The sequence below is a fragment of the Megalops cyprinoides genome, chromosome 20, assembly GCF_013368585.1.
Source record: "Megalops cyprinoides isolate fMegCyp1 chromosome 20, fMegCyp1.pri, whole genome shotgun sequence".
In the NCBI taxonomy this organism is placed as follows: Eukaryota; Metazoa; Chordata; class Actinopteri; order Elopiformes; family Megalopidae; genus Megalops; species Megalops cyprinoides.
The window spans coordinates 6878771-6897354 of NC_050602.1; the positions used below are offsets into that span (position 1 = coordinate 6878771).

The 18584-nt window shown below is 43.6% G+C and overlaps 1 protein-coding gene across 1 annotated transcript; it reads left to right on the top strand.

Annotated features, from left to right (window-relative positions):
- Nucleotides 1-1879: 1879 nt before the first annotated feature.
- Nucleotides 1880-3548, top strand: rpl22l1 (ribosomal protein L22-like 1). Its single transcript, XM_036554878.1, is given in 4 exon segments — nt 1880-1888; nt 2420-2551; nt 2854-2975; nt 3296-3548. Coding segments are annotated over 4 exon segments (408 nt in total). The 3' UTR covers nt 3441-3548.
- Nucleotides 3549-18584: the final 15036 nt, after the last annotated feature.

Here is an 18584-nt window from a genome sequence, read left to right on the forward strand (position 1 = left end):
CTGAACACCAGGGATGTCAACCCTGGGAAAAACATTTCTTAGTGGCGTTTGATTACAAATAAGAGACGAAGTGACATCGCAGAGAGTGAGGTGGGGAGGAGGGGGGGGTAGGTCAGCCATGCTACCAAAAATGGAGAGGGGAGGGGAGTGTTGCACAGGGAGAGGGAGAGGGAGAGGCAGGAGCAGGCTCAGCACGCAGGCCGCAGCCCGAGCCTCATTCCTCTCATTAGTCTCACAGCCAGTCGCTGGCAGCCAGCCCAGAATGCACGATGAGTGATTGTGCGCATTAGTCCTGACGGGAGTCCGGAGCACTGAACAGCAATGACAGCGGGGGGAGGAGGAAAGGGAGGGTTGGGGGGGCTCCACACTGCAGTCATTTCACATTGTACACTCACACAAAGCAAAGCATTGTTTTGTTTTCAGGTTTTTGGTCCATTTGTTCTGGGTTTTTTCCCCTTCCCTGAGAGACAGTGTCATTCTTTAACTGGTTGCACATGTAAACTGAACCTCTTATTTAGTTGATCCTAGTATTTCTGACGCTCAGCTGTGGATTTGACAGACATCCTTATTGCTGCTTGAGTTGTCTCTTTTACTGTCTTCTAAGCACTTACGATAAATTCCATTCAATGGCGACCAGAGGTGGTGTTGTTAAAATTACGGCTGGTCCCTCAAGCTGAAAGTACATATGTGCATCGCAGGCCTTCCGAAACCTAACTGCCAGCCGACATCAAGAAAACGGTTTTGCGGGGGTGCCTCTTCGTTGTGCGGTGCAGACAACATGGGAGATTTCTAGGTGGGGTGCGTGCGCTGTATGTGGTTAACTCCATTTTTGCCACAGAACCCTATGAGCACTGTCACTTCTTGAGAATTTTGGTGTTACAGAATGAATCCTCGCGTGACTTGGGAAATGTTTAGCGGTGCCAGGACAAAGACCTCGCCCAATAACAGCCCGCTGACATAACGGTGTAAAAATTAGCGAACAGGACAGGAAAGTCCCGCCGTGCGAAAACAGCGCTCGCCGACCTCCCCCCCCCCCCCCTTCTCCCCCCTCTCTCCGGTTGTCCGTGTGTGTGTTTTGCGAGGGCTGAGTGCTTTTTGTGTGTTCAGGGTGGCCTGCCTTTCACTAATCTCAGCTCTGAATCACTTCTGTGACAAACAAAGAGAGCACGAGGGGAAAAATAACAACAAAACCCCACTATTGTCACCATGCCACTGCTATGGAAGGGCAACAAAGAAGGTAAACGCATGTGCATAAATATCACACAACATGTTGAATTTCTCATACGAACAAAAACTAGTAATACTCCCACCCCCACGCAAAACCACACATTTCTCTCTTTGCAGCATCTCCCTTGCTCAGCAGTCTCGGCAAGAAATGAAAACTAACCCTAATTCCTTAACACTGGCTGTGTGTTTGAACAATACATAAAGAAATGCGGCTTTTCAGAATTTTGAATAATGTCTTTTCAAGGACAGATCAAGCAGTGTCTTATTTATTCAAGGCACTTCTGTTAAAGGAAAGAATGGGCCCCAGTCGAAAAGGAGAATGTATAAAAAGACACAAGATGCAAGTGTCTTGACACAAAATACAAAAAAAAAAACAATGCAAGAATATTGTACGAACCTGTGACATCGCACTTACAGTCCACAACCGATTTCTACGTTTTACATCACTTATGCAGTTTCCAACGAATAATGACGTAACCTATGCATAACGTTAACTTATAATAAATAGCACGACTCTGGTTACAAATTATGTAAACATTTTTGCGGCGCATTTTAATCACGTGGTATACGGACGTCATTACGTTAGCCAGCCACGTTGCCTACAAATGACTCGCGCTGATGACGCGCCGGTCTCTTTCTCTGCTAGCTCAACATGGCGCCGGTACGTAAGAGTGACCGGGCCGAATTATCTTGGTTTTTGAACAACGTGTTTGTTAACAATATGGCTCGTAAGTCAGCTCGAGCATTTGATAAAGTAGTAATCACTGTCAAGCCTGATCATAAATGTAACAAAAAATCACTACTACTGAAATACCGGTGAACTACCGCTATATGGTCCACGTGTAATAGCTAGTCAGCTAACATCTTGTAGCCGTATAAACTACCTTGATAATTACATTTGAAACAACATACGTTATCAATGATTTCATGTCCTCTGAATGAATCCATGAAATGCCATAATTTGCGAAGGCTCGTACAGAGATGGCTAAGCATCTGCATAGTTACTCGCTTGTCGAGCTCCAGTAGTGAAGTGATAGTGCTAGCTAAAAAGCTACATGGATCACGCTTGCTACGGAAGAAGAGGGAAGCTCGCTATTCATTACCCTGATTTATAACTGGCTATATTAATAAATTTAAGGAGATGCCTGAATGGACAAAATGTTTCAATGTCATTTAAACCATTAGCTGACAGAAGTGCGCATTCTGTTTGTCTATTTAGAAAAAGCAAGCCGTTGTCAAGAAGGACAAAAAGAGAGCTTATTGGAAGTTCACCCTTGACCTCACCCACCCGGTTGAGGACGGAATCCTGGACTCCGGGAACTTTGTAAGTGAAAGTAGCTGATATACCGCATGTCCCTGGGTATCCGTTCAGCGCAGGAGCAGCCCAGATCCATTCATTTTAATAGGTACCATTTTTAAGAGTTAAAACTAGATTCTGATGGATAGGCTGACGTGCCCAGGAAACTTAAAGATTTGTGGATTTGCAATGTGCTGGCTCTAAACTGATAACCTGAAGAGGTTGGTGGTACTGTTGCATGGCTAACACTATGGCATGACTAGGGCCACCTTCCCTAGTGTCTCTAGGGTTCCCTTCCCTAGAACTGTGATTCTGTTTCATTTACATAGGAAACCTTTCTGAAGGAGAGGGTAAAAGTCAACGGCAAAACTGGAAACTTGGGCAATGTTGTCCAGATCGCCCGACTGAAGAACAAAATCACCGTCACGTCAGAAAAGCAGTTTTCCAAGAGGTAATGCTTGTATTTGCATTGGTTCTTGCATGTGGAGGAATGTGGCATATGTGTGCAGTGCCACTTCATGGCATTATAGCAGTAGATAAGATCTAAACAACCTGTGACATTGCTTAAATGGCATCTCACTGCTTGTTTGAGGATCCAGTTGGTCCGTGTCTGTAGAGTGGATTGAAAAATCTAAGTAATGCTAAGTATAAATGCATTAATGTATAATACACCACCAAGGTTACACACTTGAAAGGTTATTAAATCTAGCTACATAAACCGGAGCATTATATTTGACTTAAGATATTTTGTAACCCCCCCTCCCCCTCCAGGTACCTGAAATACCTCACCAAGAAATACCTGAAGAAGAATAACCTGCGTGACTGGTTGAGAGTAGTGGCCTCAGACAAGGAGAGTTATGAACTGCGCTACTTCCAGATCAGCCAGGATGAGGAGGAGTCTGAGAACGACGAGTGAACTTCTGGCAACGCAGAGAGCTTGTACTCACGTGTACAAAATGACAGCACTGTTATTCACCTGGCAGAATGAGTTATTTATGCTCAAATAAATTTGTGTTTTACACAAGGTTGGATTAGTCGTCTGTTTTTCTTATGAGTGTTATGGGCCACTGTTCCCCCCCAAAAGTTGAATTGTCATAAGGGGCCAGAATCCCTTATGAGCCTGAGTTTTTCAAGTAGGATGCACACCTTCAGTGTAGCTTGAACTGAAAACATGCAATGGAAACTTGATTACTGGCACGGGTCAAAGTACTAGGTTGTGCTAATTGGTCAAAACTGACAAATTTAAATAAAATCTGTAGGAAGATGCATAATGTCTGGTTGAAATGTCTTGGCTGTAAAAAATGGGAACATATCCATACAAATCGGGAGACTCATGAGGCACATGATGGACACCAAGTAAAACATTGTGCATGAGTGTTGTGGGGTGGGTGTTTCATTCCTTCATTAATCTGTCACTTCTTGGACCGAAGGCCCGGGTGATCCTGGCAGGAGTTCCAAGTGCTGGTCAGATCAGTTGCCTCATTTTAACAGTGAGGTCAGTGTCTTCTTTAAATCTCTACTGATTTCCTCAGTCCTCTGCAAGGCATGTGCCCTCCCCATCCTAAACGCTGGTGTAGAGCTGCAACAGTCACCCCAGCAGACGGCCGTCGCAGCAGGCTTTCAGCTGATTTCAGCCCTATGTCAGGAGCAGATTCTTTTGATGAGAAATGGCTGAATGGCAATGACTCTTTTCGGAGATCGTTTTAAATGACTGCTGTCCGCCCGCTAGTCTGTCACCCCGCCCCCGGGATGCCTTGGATGGATGCCCGTAGCTTACTCTGAAAAACACGGGTCAGGGGAGGTCATCTCCAAACTGGTACTGGCTCCACTCTTGCTCTCTGCTGCGGCAGAGATACATAAGAACATATGATGATGAGAACAGGCCATTCGGCCCAACTAAGCTCACCATTTCTTGATACATACACATAGATACAGTCTGTCTCTCGGAGGTTACCATACCTGTTCTGCCAGTGGTCTGCAAGATTGCTTCTGCCATCCGATCCACTCAACTGGCAGTGACACCTGCCATCACTGTAATGGAGGAAATGAGAAGTATATTCCTTTCGGGAATGCTGAATGTGTGTTTCCAGTGTAACCGCCACATGCTGGGAAAGTAGTACTGCAGTTAGCTATGATGGCTTGCAAAAGACACATTTATTATGACTAAGTCAGATATTAGGGTTGGCAGGACATCCAAGGAAGTCTGTGTTGGAAAATTTTGCATGGAGAGATGGGCGTCTGTTCCAGACTCTCTTCCAGCCAAACAGTAATGGCTTTAGGAGCGCAGGTCGGGCGTATCGGAAACGTTTAGGACACTTACACACACACACACAGAATTCCTTCGCTGGACGCTTACCCATTGCCCTTTTCTGCTAAAACATAGTAGTTCTTGAAACGTGAAAGGTGCCACGTGAAAGCAATACTGCATCAATATTTAGAATCTAAATAATTGTACTGAGTGCGTCTGTTGGCTTTTCAATCCAGAGATTTCCTCGGATTTATTTAACGGTGGAAAGGCTCTACAAGGGGTTATTTACGGCTCCGTTGTTGAATATTGTATACAGCGCTGCTTGGGTAACCTGTAAATTTACCGTGCGGTTTATATATGTACTGTGAAATCTAAACTGTTCAAACACAAACTATCGCAATAGTGTTATTCGAATCGCTCAAGTTGTTTATCTCCACCAGGTGTCAGTAGAACTTTACATTTAATGCTGTGAAAGCCTGCGCGTCGAGAATGAGAAGCAAAACTGTGGGGCGCAGCGCATTGCAACATAAAATCGTTTTTATGTTCACGTTGCATAAAAGTATTTCGCTGCCAGTAAGTAACATTTGCTGATATCAGAGTAAGTTGATTCAAAGTTTTTCAAAATTCTCTGACGAGACTGTCGTCGTGGTGCTAATGTGAGCGCTAAGGTGCGCCTTGGGTCACTACGTATAGTTTACAGAGGCGCTTCGGCCGTTAACCACGGGTTGAGTTCGAATCAGCCAGCTTTGATGGACCGCGTTACAGCAGACCCAAAAACGTTCGCATGGAAGCTGCGTACATTTAAAGAACACTACAACGCAAGAAAGTGTATGGCTTAATGCATTTCTTAAAGGAAATGCATGTATGTAGCGGCATAGATTATAGAGTTAAAGTCCATTGTCTTTAATGTTTTTATTTAGTAACTAAGAAAAAAAAATACAAGCACATAAACCCTTTGCGGCTCGTTTTTATGCTAGAGGGGCTCATATCAAAAGGAAAGGTAATGTGTAATAACTCGCAGCAAAGTTATAATTAGGTTTCACGGTGAGCCAGCCGCTACCACGTTTCTTTGTTCACGAAGTCGTATAAAAAGCCGGTTTAAGGTTCTCTTAGAAATGGCATCGCTTTGGTCTCAAGCTGAAAGTGACAGAATAGACGACAAGGCGTGAAATAAAAGTATATTGACCAAAGCTGGACACAGTAGACTGGCAAAAAGCAAAAAGCAAAAACTGCCGAGTAAGAGTGGATAAAAATAACCACAACCCGGTCACTTTGGTAATCTTCAGGAAATGGAGTTACAAGGGCATAATTCAAAAGAAACATATGTTTGAAAGATTAATCAGAAGGTGTTAAGTGCCTGAGGTATATAATGTTCTGTTCGTAAATTGCTGAATGAGCTTTCTTTATGTTCTTAAGCTCCTTGTGCACATGGGTAGGCATGCTTTTTTCCACAATGTACCAACGACGGCACTAGTAATAATTAGAAATTTATTTTACGTAAGTATATTTGTGTCAGAGCTTAAAGGATCTGACTTAGGTTTAGTTGGACTGCTATATGGACAGAATGGCCCAATACTGAACTGTGCTATGAAGTATGGAACCTTCTTCTGTTGCTCTTGGTTGTTTCTTTCTTCAGATGTGTAGATAGGTTCACTGTGCACTTGATAAATTTGAGATACCTTTAACATGCCGTTAAAACAGGGCTCTCTCTTTGTTTTTCTTTTTATGACTAGGTCTCTATTGATGCAGCCTTTGTGATTGGCGTCTGAAAGGTATGTAAAAATTAATTTCCACCTATTACGTAACATGCATATCTCATTGGAAGTTTATATGCTTTGAAGAAGTCAACAAGCACTTGAGAATGCACTTGAGTGAAAATGTTAAGTTTGACAAATTGTGGTGCCAAGCACAATTACACGTCGCAGGACAGATTTATAAATGCTGCGTGTCCGATCACAAACCATACACAGCCCAAACCTTATGACTGCACACTTTTAAATCCGCAATGAGTCTGTCCAGACAATTCTCCCTCGCTGAGCCACCAAAACGTCAGTGCGACCATTTGGGCAATTTTGCGCCAATCTCACATATTGCTCGCCCTTGTCAAATTTACAGGAGTTAGTGAGGACAGAGCAAGCATTAGCCCCACTGACGCGGTGGGGTTTGCAGATGTGGTGCACCAGGTTGAGGTGAGCGGAGCACGTCGGCCTGCATTCTTCTTTTGTGAAATCAGCGCCCCATGTCCAGAAACGGGCCTGCAGAGAGCGGCAGATGGGGTGCAGGTGTGTTTTGTGTACCAGACTGTTACTCTTATCTGAAAGGGCATTTCATCAACGTACGCTGGGATCAGGGAATGGTGCACTTATTAAACTAACTCTGCGTTTTGTTCAGATGACAGGACAGGCTCAACACACATTCCTAATGTTTGTTTTCCCTGTGCTGTTTTGTTCAGTGAAACCTACAATACCTGTCAAAAGTCTGGACACACCTACTCATAGAGGGGTTTTACACATTTTAGAATAATGGTACAGACATCAAAACTATGAAGGAACACAAATGGAAATATACAGTGGCCAAAAAGTGTTATATATCTTACATTTTAGATTTTTCAAAGTCGGCAAAATATTTTTAAAATCTAATTTTTTTTGGAAAGAAATTCATACATAGGCACCAAGTTCACTAATTATATGTGTCTAATAAACAAATTGTTGTACTCTGCCTCACTTGTAAGTCGCTTTGGATAAAAGCGTCTGCTAAATGAATAAATGTAAATGTAAATCAAAATGTCTTTGAATACATGTTTCCCATTATCTTAATGAGTTGTGTCCAAACATTTGACTGGTACTGTATCTTATTGGCATGGCCACACAGTCCACTTACAGTGTCATTCATTAACCTACCCAGTATATGAAAATACATCCATGTTTCATGGATAAAGGCTTCTATGATGTGAAATTTTTTTTCCAAAATATGGATGTGTTATGGATACTGTGATTTAGTAACTAATATATTATAGTTTATGTACTTGACTTCCCTTATTTTTCTAGGCTGTCTAGTTTCAGGTTAGCACAAGTTAACTTGTGGTAGGGCTTGAATGGTGCTCACGCTCACTGGGAGTGTTGTTAGCCTCGTCTGACATTAACCTTTGGATGGGTGCACTTCTGTTCTCTTGCACTGGAAGTCTGTCTGGATAAGAGCATCTGCTAAATAAACATATTGTAAAGTAAATGTACCATATTAAGTGATCCTCTTCCCTCCATGCTCTGTTACATTCATACATATGGGATGCTAAAGGCATAGGTTAGGAATAACCAGAGTAGATGACTGGCAACTCACCTTTACTTTTGTGTCTGTAGTGATCTTTATCACAGTAATAACCCCTTGTTCACTTTCATAAATAGACCTAGTGTGAGGTATCTGTGCAAATTCAGTGTAAAATGTACAAATCACTTGCAATTACTGAAATCACAACCAAAATAGTTTATTTGAGCCGTGTCACTTCAGTTTGCTCCATTTAATGTGTTCCACTTTGGCTGGTGGTGGGTTCCCTAAGTTCATTGCTGTTTACAGCTTGGCTTTTGTTTTGTCTTCTCTATCATGTGACTCTGCTTGCGGTCGTCTCCCCAAAAACGCTAACACAAGCTGGCGTGGGGTGCGCAGCTGTGTGAGACATAAAGAGCTGGTTGACTCTGACCTGGTGCGGCCACCTGTGGTCTGCTGGGGGTGGGGGGGTGTGACCTTTGACCTCTGGTTATGCCGGTAGCCGCATCCCTGGGAGATGTGGAGGTGCTTTGTGGGGGACATGAAGAGGAGTGTCTGAATGAGATTGAAACGAGCTACGCCCCCTGGGCAATTCGGAACACGCCGTTCCCCCCTCCCACTTGTCTCCCCCCCACCCCCCCCGTTTGTTTCAGGAAGATCATATCTGAATGGACTGTTCTGTTCCCGCTTTGAACAGATGTCCCAGCTCCCCAGCAAATGGATGACATTTGTAACGTTTCCGCAGCTCTTGCGATGCGCGTGTCCCACTTCGAGAACGCCCCTCAGATAAGCCTCGCGTTGGCGAAGTGCGTCTCTCCGGGGACTTGGCAGCGGCGTTGCAGACACGGTCGCGAGACGCACGCTTCCGTCTGTGCGCGCGATGCCGTGGCAAACAGGTCGCGTTGTGAACGGCGACCTAAAAACGCGAACGCGCACGTTTGGTGAATGCGGTGCCGCGCGTATCCCCGATAAGGAGCTTGATTACTGTTTGCGTCTCTCAGCAGGGTAAGATGGCTGTCGACGTGTTAGGAAGCCGTTGCCTTTTTTCTCTGTTCACGGGCTCAGCCTTCGTCTACGGGCTATCTTACCTGTGTGAATTCTGGGAAGAGTTCAGTTGACAGGTTGTGCGACATTATGGAGCAGTGCCGGGTGTAAACGTCTGGTTGAAGCTTTTGTGGCTACTTGCTGTTGACTCAACCTCCCATCTGCACCTCTGTGTGTTGCCTGGTGAAGTCATCCAGTGTGGCACAAGGCGTGATTTAAAAAAAAAAAAAATTTTACTGCATTCGCTTATCTCTATTTTGACAGCACTGGCCAAAAATGGGGAGGTACTGTTCCAGATTGGTAGCAAGATACGGGGTCTGCCTTATGGGAAAAAAAACACGTCTCTCATCTGTGCTTCCATGGTGATACATTATAATTACCATAATATGAAGTGTGATTAGAATTAGATTGATTGAGAGAGGAGTGTTAGGAGATGAGGAGTGTTAGTAGTGTGTGTGTGTGTGTGTGTGTGCGCATATATGTGTGTGTGTGTGTGCGTGTGTGCTTGTGTGTGTATGTGCACATGTGTGCGTGTGTGTGTGTGCACGCATGCGTGTACTTTGTGTGTGTGTGTGTGCGTGTGTGTAAGGATTGAGGGTCAGTCATGTGATGTTTGTTAGCTTTGATTTTACCTGGTGTCACTTATGCAGCATAACCATGATGACTCTAAATCTCACCTCTTTGAAGTCGCAATGTTTCATGTGTGTGTGTGTGGGGGGCGGTACACAGAAAACAGGTCCAGTATATGAAAACACTGTATTAATAAAATGTAACTTACCCACGGATTAAATTTATATCCCAAGCATTCCTTCTCCTGCACGCATGGAGTTGTCTCCTAAATTGTCTCTCTGCTAACCTGTTAGGAGTCTGGAGCTTTGCTGGGTTGTTTGAAACCCAGCAGACAGTGGTTATGCAGCTCTAAGCATGTTTAAAGGGATTAGACGGCACCCTTTAAAGGGAGGGTGAAGTAATTGAATGATTTATACTGTGGGCTTCTTGCCATTGTTTTCCTGGCCTGTGTAACAGCTGGAATCCTCTTTCATATTTGCTGGTGGAAAAAATGCAAGAAAAATGTCTAGAAAACAGCTCGTTGGGTTTAGTATTATATAATTTTTGTCTCTGCGGAGTTACAGAGGGTAACTATTGTAAGATTATAGTGCTTCTAACTTCTGACCAGACATGGTTCAGAATCAGAGAACTGTTAACCTGATGGCCTTATTATCATAGTTACAAAGGAAGCTCCACACCTTGGTGCCACGCTACAGTTGGAGCCAAGAGCAATTGATTAAGGCAGGCAGCAGACATCAAGTCTAGCATACAACCGGGAGTGGGCAATTGGCAACCATCACCACACAAAGACGCGGTCAGCATCAAAGGATCCCGCTTTGCATTGGGAACATAGGTTGATGCTGCAACAGTGTAAAACCTATTGTTTGTTGCCATTTGTTTCATGGTATAAAAGGCCGATCACGGTAACAGTTCTCTGAGTTAAAGCTTCGCAGGCAGAGATGCTGCCGGATTCCATCGCCGAATAAAGCTTTTTCTCCAAGCGCGCTTTTGGTCCGGTTCGTTTACTTTTAAAATTAGAACAAAATCCAACAATTGGCGAGCCAGCCAGGAGGAGCTGATACGAGAGAAACTCACCGACACATCTACGAAGTGGAACAATTCAGCAGAAGAATCGTGGAGATTTTTCCGGTTGAACTTTCCAGTCGAAGATCGGCAAGACAAGAGTCTGCGGGTCCGCAAACATCGCAAAGACCTTAACTCGGTAAGAAACGTACCACTCCTCTTGAAGAACCTAGCTATTTTATAAGTAAACAAACCAGTAAATATACGTATATGTAACTGACAGTGTTTTGGTTAACACTGTTGATAAGAGCTCTAAAAAAAAAATAGGCCGAGGTACCGAAGTCTAGGCTAGGGAAAGCCTAAGTTTATAGTCAGCTCACGTCGTGCTATCTAGCCGGTAAATGTTTAGTTATATTTTCCGATTAGATCAGAGGTTGACGGAGTGTGAACTATAGTAACGTAGTCATCTCACATCGTGCCGGTTATCAGACTTCTAATCGGAGGTTGATGGAGTGACTAGTGTAAGCAACGGGGTTGCTAACTAAGTTTATAGTCAGCTCACGTCGTGCTATCTAGCCGGTAAATATTTAGTTATATTTTCCGATTAGATCAGAGGTTGACGGAGTGTGAACTATAGTAACGTGGTCATCTCACATCGTGCCGGTTATTAGACGTAATCGGAGGTTGATGGAGAGACTCGTGTAAGCAACTGCGGGTTGCTGGGCACCTTCCTATGGTTAGGAAAGGTTTTTGGTATAGTCAGCTCACGTCGTGCTATCTAGCCGGTAAATATTTAGTTATATTTTCCGATTAGATCAGAGGTTGACGGAGTTTGTACTATAGTAACGTGGTCATCTCACATCGTGCCGGTTATTAGACGTAATCGGAGGTTGATGGAGAGACTCGTGTAAGCAACTGCGGGTTGCTGGGCACCTTCCTATGGTTAGGAAAGGTTTTTGGTATAGTCAGCTCACGTCGTGCTATCTAGCCGGTAAATATTTAGTTATATTTTTCGATTAGATCAGAGGTTGACGGAGTTTGCACTATAGTAACGTGGTCATCTCACATCGTGCCGGTTACCAGACATAATCGGAGGTTGATGGAGAGACTCGTGTAAGCAACTGCGGGTTGCTGGGCGCCTTCCTATGATTAGGAAAGGTTTTTGGTGTAAGCTCTGGAACAGAATTCAGTACTATATAATTATTCTTCGCTGTGAGAGAGTTGGAGAATTCAGTTTTTAAGTGTGAGAGAATTAAAAACTGGTACTTTTCTCGATTGTGAGAGAGTTAAGAAGTAGTGCATTATACTGGTATTGTAAGTTGTTAATTGAGCTTCGGATAGTCAGCTCACGTCGTGCTATCTAGCCGGTAAATGTTTAGTTATATTTTCCGATTAGATCAGAGGTTGACGGAGTGTGTACTATACAAACGTAGTCATCTCACATCGTGCCGGTTTTCAGACGTGAAATCGGAGGTTGATGGAGAGACTATGAGTAAATATATAGTCAGCTCACGTCGTGCTATCTAGTCGTTAAAATATTTAGTTGTGACAGGCTACTGACACGCTTATATTTTTCGATTAGATCAGAGGTTGACGGAGTGTGTACTAGTAATATAGTCATCTCACATCGTGCCGGTTATCAGACTAATCGGAGGTTGATGGAGAGACTAGTATAAGCAACTGGGTTGCTGGACACCTTCCTATGGTTAGGAAGGCTGTTGGTTAATTATTATATATTATTATTAAGTATAATTATTCTTCGCTGCACGGGTTGAATAATTAAAATTTTAAGTAAGAGAACTAAAATTTGTACTTTTCTTGATTGTGAGAAAGTTAAGAATTAGTGCATCATACTAGTATTATAAGTTGTTAAGCGAGCGTTGTTTTTTCCGACTGTAAGTAATACGTAAATGTTCTAAGTAACGTTAGAAAAATTATAACAGTATAAATTTATATATATAAATTTATAACAGTAAAAGCATACTTAAGAATACTTTTCTTAAAAGCTATATGCTTAAAGAATTTGTATTTGTTTTTAAGTCGCTGAAATTGTAAGCACTTTAGCCTTCCAAATTTGGTTTGGAATGACATCTTGTTTCCTTAATACCGTAAAAACTGTAAGCGTAGCCTTCCGACCGAGGTTCGGAAAGAATTAGCATTTTAAACGGTAAAGTGATAAGCCTTCCGACTAAGATCCGGAAAGAGTCAATTTTTCTAACTGGCGAGCCAAAGTTTAATTTTCTGTTTTGTGCAGCTAAGCAGAAAAAAAAAAACACGTGATTTCTTTTCTTTAACTAAAGTGTTAAGATAAACGCAGTATATTATTAAGAGGAAATCAAGAGTAGACAAAGAAAATAGTCTATATCACGGAATGATTTTGTATTTTTAAAGTATACTCATATCCACTTATCTCAAAGTATTCCTGGTTGTGGGTGTACTCTGTATTTTGAAAAATAGCCTACATTTTTGACTAGGCTGCTCATTTGAAGATAAAAATTGTCTGTAGTCTTTTCCTCGTTAAGACAAAAGTATAATAATTCCAGGTTCCTTTAGCTAACTCTGTTCTGTAGAGTGCACAACATTTGCATTCAAGTAAAGATAGCTGTGGGTATTCACACTTAGAATAAACAGTCTAAACAGCTCCACTAACACCTGCTCTGTCTGCTTTGTATCTGAGGGAATCTGTTGTCATGGCTGCTGAGTTGCCGTCGGCTGCGCAGATCCGTGTTCATGGGGCTGGGCCATTGAAACCTACGACAGAACGTCACGGAACAGCTCCTCCAAGCACAACCATTGATCAGATGATGGACAGCCTAAATTCATACTTGGAAAAACGGCTTGGATTAAGGAAATGCAATGACGACATCCAACAGAAATACAACATTAAACCCTCCGAGGACACACTCTGGACCTTGCCGGACATCAAAAAGGCCTGGGGAAAGACACAGCGCATGTTCGCAAGCAGCAGACGAGACGGATGGTCTGTTATTTTGTGCAAGCAAATTCAACAACATCTGGAAAAGTGTGAGATTGATAGACTGAAATGTGAAATCACTGCAGAAAATGCAAAAGTTAAAGCATTAGCTTCTCTATTACAGGAAGAGAAAAAGGAAAAAGAGAGACTATTAGCTGAAAATCAAAAATGGCTAGATCTAATCTCCAAACAGCTACAATCAAAAGACTGTGATAAAGCAGCAGCCTCTTCCAATACACATGAAGGAGGCGCTAAGCAAAGGAGACCAGAACTGCTCTACCCATTCAAAGAGCTGAGAGCCATTGAGGAACAACAACACCGTCATTTACTGGAGGAATTGCCACATGACCATGGTAGCAGCTCAGACGGTGAGGAATTGTCCAATGACACACCTGCTGCTGCACTTGTGACAAAGGACAGCAGTGCACAGGTCAAATCTACCTCCACAACAAGCACAAAGGTTAGGCTTGCTCCTGTCGTAATCAAACACCGTAGAACTGAAGTGGAAGTTCAAAGTGAAGAAGAGTTTGAGGAGGATGGCCAGAGACGGACTCGTATTGTGACAAAGAAGGTCAAAAGATACCTCCCATGTAAGACTTACCAACCAGCCACACCAGAACAAATTGATAAATGGTCCAAGGAATTACCAGACGCATATAAACAGCCGCGCAAGGCATGGCAAGTTCTTGAACGCTTACGAAAAATTTACACTCTACACCCACTGGATGCTGCTATGATCCTCAATGTAAACTTAAGGGACAGCGATCAAAAGAAGCTGACTGAAAGTGTAGAGACAAGGGAAGGGGAGTCTCAAGACAATGTTGATGCAGGATGGGAGGCTGTACGAACCTTTTTATATGAACTTAAACCTGCAGAAGTCAATTGGGCCAAAATCACTTCATGCACACAGAAAGCAGGAGAGAGTGTTGCAGAATATGAGGAACGCTTTAAGCAGATTTGGCTGGAACATGCTGGTCTGAACAACAGTGACGATATAGGCAAGGATACTGGCATGCCTTTAAAAACTTCATTTGTGAATGGACTAAAGCCAGAGTTATCCAAAGCCCTTAAAGTCCGTTATGATGACTGGGATGGTGTTGGGACAGCTTTCAATCAGGTTGTGGAATGGTCAGCGAGGATTGAAAGAACACAGGACGCCAAACTCAGAGCCTTACAAACTAACGCTCTGAAATACAACAATCCTGGAACCAGAATTAAGACCCCTGCTGGGGGAACACCAGCCCCACCGGGTCCATTCCGGCACCTTCAGTTGGACTACATAACTCTGCCTAAGAGTGGGAGGTTTCAGGATATACTTGTAGATAAATTCTCCAGATGGGTGGAAGCATTCCCAACTAAACATGGAACGGCAGCCCACACAGCCAAAACACTGGTGAAGGACATCATTCCTCGATGGGGCCTGCCAGAATGCACAGACTCAGACCAAGGAACACATTTCACAATGTGTCGCATGATAAATACAAGAAATTACATTGTCCTTACAGACCACAAGCTTCAGGTCGAACACAAAGAATGAATCGTCATCACAGATCATCTGTCCAAGCTCCACCAGGAAGGAATCCCTTGGAAACTGGACTAAACCTTTTGAATTATCACATCATCATCAGTCATCACAGGCCGGCCCATGCCCCGACCCGGAACAATGGATCTGCGCAAGGCCGACGTGCATTTAATTTCTGACAGCCTGATCCGGTACTGCGAAAAACTCTCGCACACAAACCTCAGAGTGTAGCATTAGAACCCTAGTAGGAACGTCCGTACCAGGTTCCTTTAGTAACTAATGCAGCAGTTAAGGTACAGGGACAAGATAAGTGGTACCATGTCAGCCATTGCAAGTTAGGAAATCCGCCTAGAGATGAGGGATAGAATGGCGGTAGTATTTATCAGAGTCCAGACATGACGGGACTAGAGTTGTCTAGGCTCTAGCTTGTCGTCTGAGGATGAAGAGGTCATCATACCACCACTGATAAATACTGTAGCGTCCCGCCGAAACTACATTAGGGACAGTTTAGGCATTTTTAGGAATAACGATCCATTTTTTAAAAAATGTTTATGTACTTTGGCAAGATGCGTTCCCGCCTTCTCTCTTGTGTGTCATTGCAGATGTTCCAGTGAAGAGCAGGGTTCCTAACAGCTGAGAGAGAAGGGTGCCCTGGCTGTCATCGGACACCTGCGCTGGACTGTACCTGACACCTGGCTGACATCTGCTGAAAAACCACGGGACACGGGACACGGGACACATCTGCATCAACCAAGCCCACAATATCACAGACTGCGTCAGGAGACCTCATTCACCAGCACAATCCAGCAGCATGTGTGGAATGCGATCATCCACCATGCCACCAATGTCATTTCTCTGTACATCTTTCAATGTATCTGTGTATCATCATAAAATGATGAAATTCTTTTATTTTATACTGTAAGCAGTGGTGCCTGTGCTCAGTATTAGACTGTGTACATGATTAATATCAACATGTTACGGTTTCTTTTCTTTTTCTTTTTCCTCCTTCCGCTCCTGTATTTTCTTACAACTATTTCTTTATTTTTGTGATCATATTTTTTTATGATCAAAGGGGGGAATGTAAGATTATAGTGCTTCTAACTTCTGACCAGACATGGTTCAGAATCAGAGAACTGTTAACCTGATGGCCTTATTATCATAGTTACAAAGGAAGCTCCACACCTTGGTGCCACGCTACAGTTGGAGCCAAGAGCAATTGATTAAGGCAGGCAGCAGACATCAAGTCTAGCATACAACCGGGAGTGGGCAATTGGCAACCATCACCACACAAAGACGCGGTCAGCATCAAAGGATCCCGCTTTGCATTGGGAACATAGGTTGATGCTGCAACAGTGTAAAACCTATTGTTTGTTGCCATTTGTTTCATGGTATAAAAGGCCGATCACGGTAACAGTTCTCTGAGTTAAAGCTTCGCAGGCAGAGATGCTGCCGGATTCCATCGCCGAATAAAGCTTTTTCTCCAAGCGCGCTTTTGGTCCGGTTCGTTTACTTTTAAAATTAGAACAAAATCCAACACTATCAAACTGTATTATCCATGAATACGCTATTTACATGATTTTATTTTGCTATCTATAAATGTTGTATGCTATTTAATTGGCTTTAGAGTCACAATGACACATTTTGTCCTGGTATTGCTAAGGTAACACTGCATTCCAACCATGGTTCTTTAATTCTGAAATAAGGTTATCATGTTACTTTGCTGTCAGCACCATTGGGGTGGGGGAAGGGGGGCAGTTATTGAAGATGTTTCACAGTCTCATAAACTGCGATTTTTTAGCCCTGCTTTCAATCCTGCTGCACTGCGATTTGTCATTGAAATCACATGACTCATTTAAGCAGGTGTTTAAAGTTACTAGCACTGCATTTTTTTTTTCAGCAATTTCAACAAACAGATAAACCCAGCATCACGAGAAAGTGAAACACCCACTTGCACAATTCCTGTGAGAAATCAGTGATAAGTTAATTTGACCAAATTCAACATTTTTTTCGCACTTCCCTGAATCAGTTTTTTTCTGTGGTTTATCAGTTCTGCTGGTGCAGCCCTTCGGGCAATGTTATGTAATGCCTGTGGATTCCCATCACACATTTGCAGCCTTAAGAATCATTTGATGTTGTGGTGGGGTTGGGTAATGTGAAGCCAGCTGTAGCTTACTTACTTTATTATGCTCTGAAGGTTCACATTCAGTTCACTCTTTCGCTAATATGAAGCTAGCTTTCAGCAATGAAGGGTAGTATGACCGGTTCTCTTCGGTTCCTCATTGCTCTCCTCCGTTTGAGTGAGCACACATCTGAGCAGCTGGGCAGAGCGAATGGGACTGGAAGTATCTGTAATAGACGCGCTTGAGTTACGGTTGCCAGGACGATGGAGTGGACAGTCAGCGCCGTGTTCAGGCAGTCAGACAGTCCGAGCGTATTCCTCAAAGCAATGCAGCAAGTGTTAGGGGCGACCTCACCGTGCCCTGAAAGCTTTTTGCGTGGTTGAATAACTCATTCATTTACCATATTACCAATATCTACCATTTTATAGTTAGTCAGTTTGCAGGGCGACTTGCAAAGAAAGAGAACAATGCCCTTCCAGTAACGTTGAAGTTCAGACATCTGTTTGGATTATTGCATCACGGTTGCCATTGGCAACCAAACGAAAGCATTGTGTCCAATCATCAGGAAGGATCAGAGACCAAGGTGAAGTTGGCCTATGATTCTGTATTTACTCGTTCCAGACACACAAACATACACGCACACACACACACACCCTGCCTCCATTGTAGGGGTCCGAGTCCAGGGCAAACTTCAAACCCTAACCCTTCTTTTGACTGGCGTTATTTAGCAGAGCTAATATTGACGCGCAGCTGGCTGTCCTGTGAGGTTGCCGGCAGCCCTTGATGTTGCGTCGGGGAGTATCGTGTTCCGTCGTGGGAGATGGGGAGGCCGCAGAGGTACGGTTTCGGAGGGGCACGCTGTCGCGCCGCCGTTCCCGTCCACTGGGGTGCTGCTCTCATCCGCCCTCCCTCTCCCACCCCTCCCACGGGCCCCTCCACTCTGGCCCCGGGGCCCTTTACGGAACGGGAACCTCCCCTCCCTGCGTCCTTTTGAAGTGTGGCGCAAGGAAACGGAGGACGTGACCCCCTAAAATTTGGCGGGGCAGAGGTGAGAGGGCCGTTGCTGCTCCTCTGTGACTGACAGCGCTGTTTGCCGAAGATGTTTTTGTTCCTGGGAGCTGAGTTATTGAATCCACATTTGTAGCAAAAAAAAAAGATCGTTCATTTCAATCAGCCAAGGTATAGAAAGAAGATCGGCCCTTGTTCTCTTCCTTTCATGTTGCTGAAGATAAAACAGGAAAAGCCGGTCGGGGGAGCTTATTACTTACAGAAATAGATTTGTAATAATAAAAATAGTCCATCTGAGACCTCAATTCTCA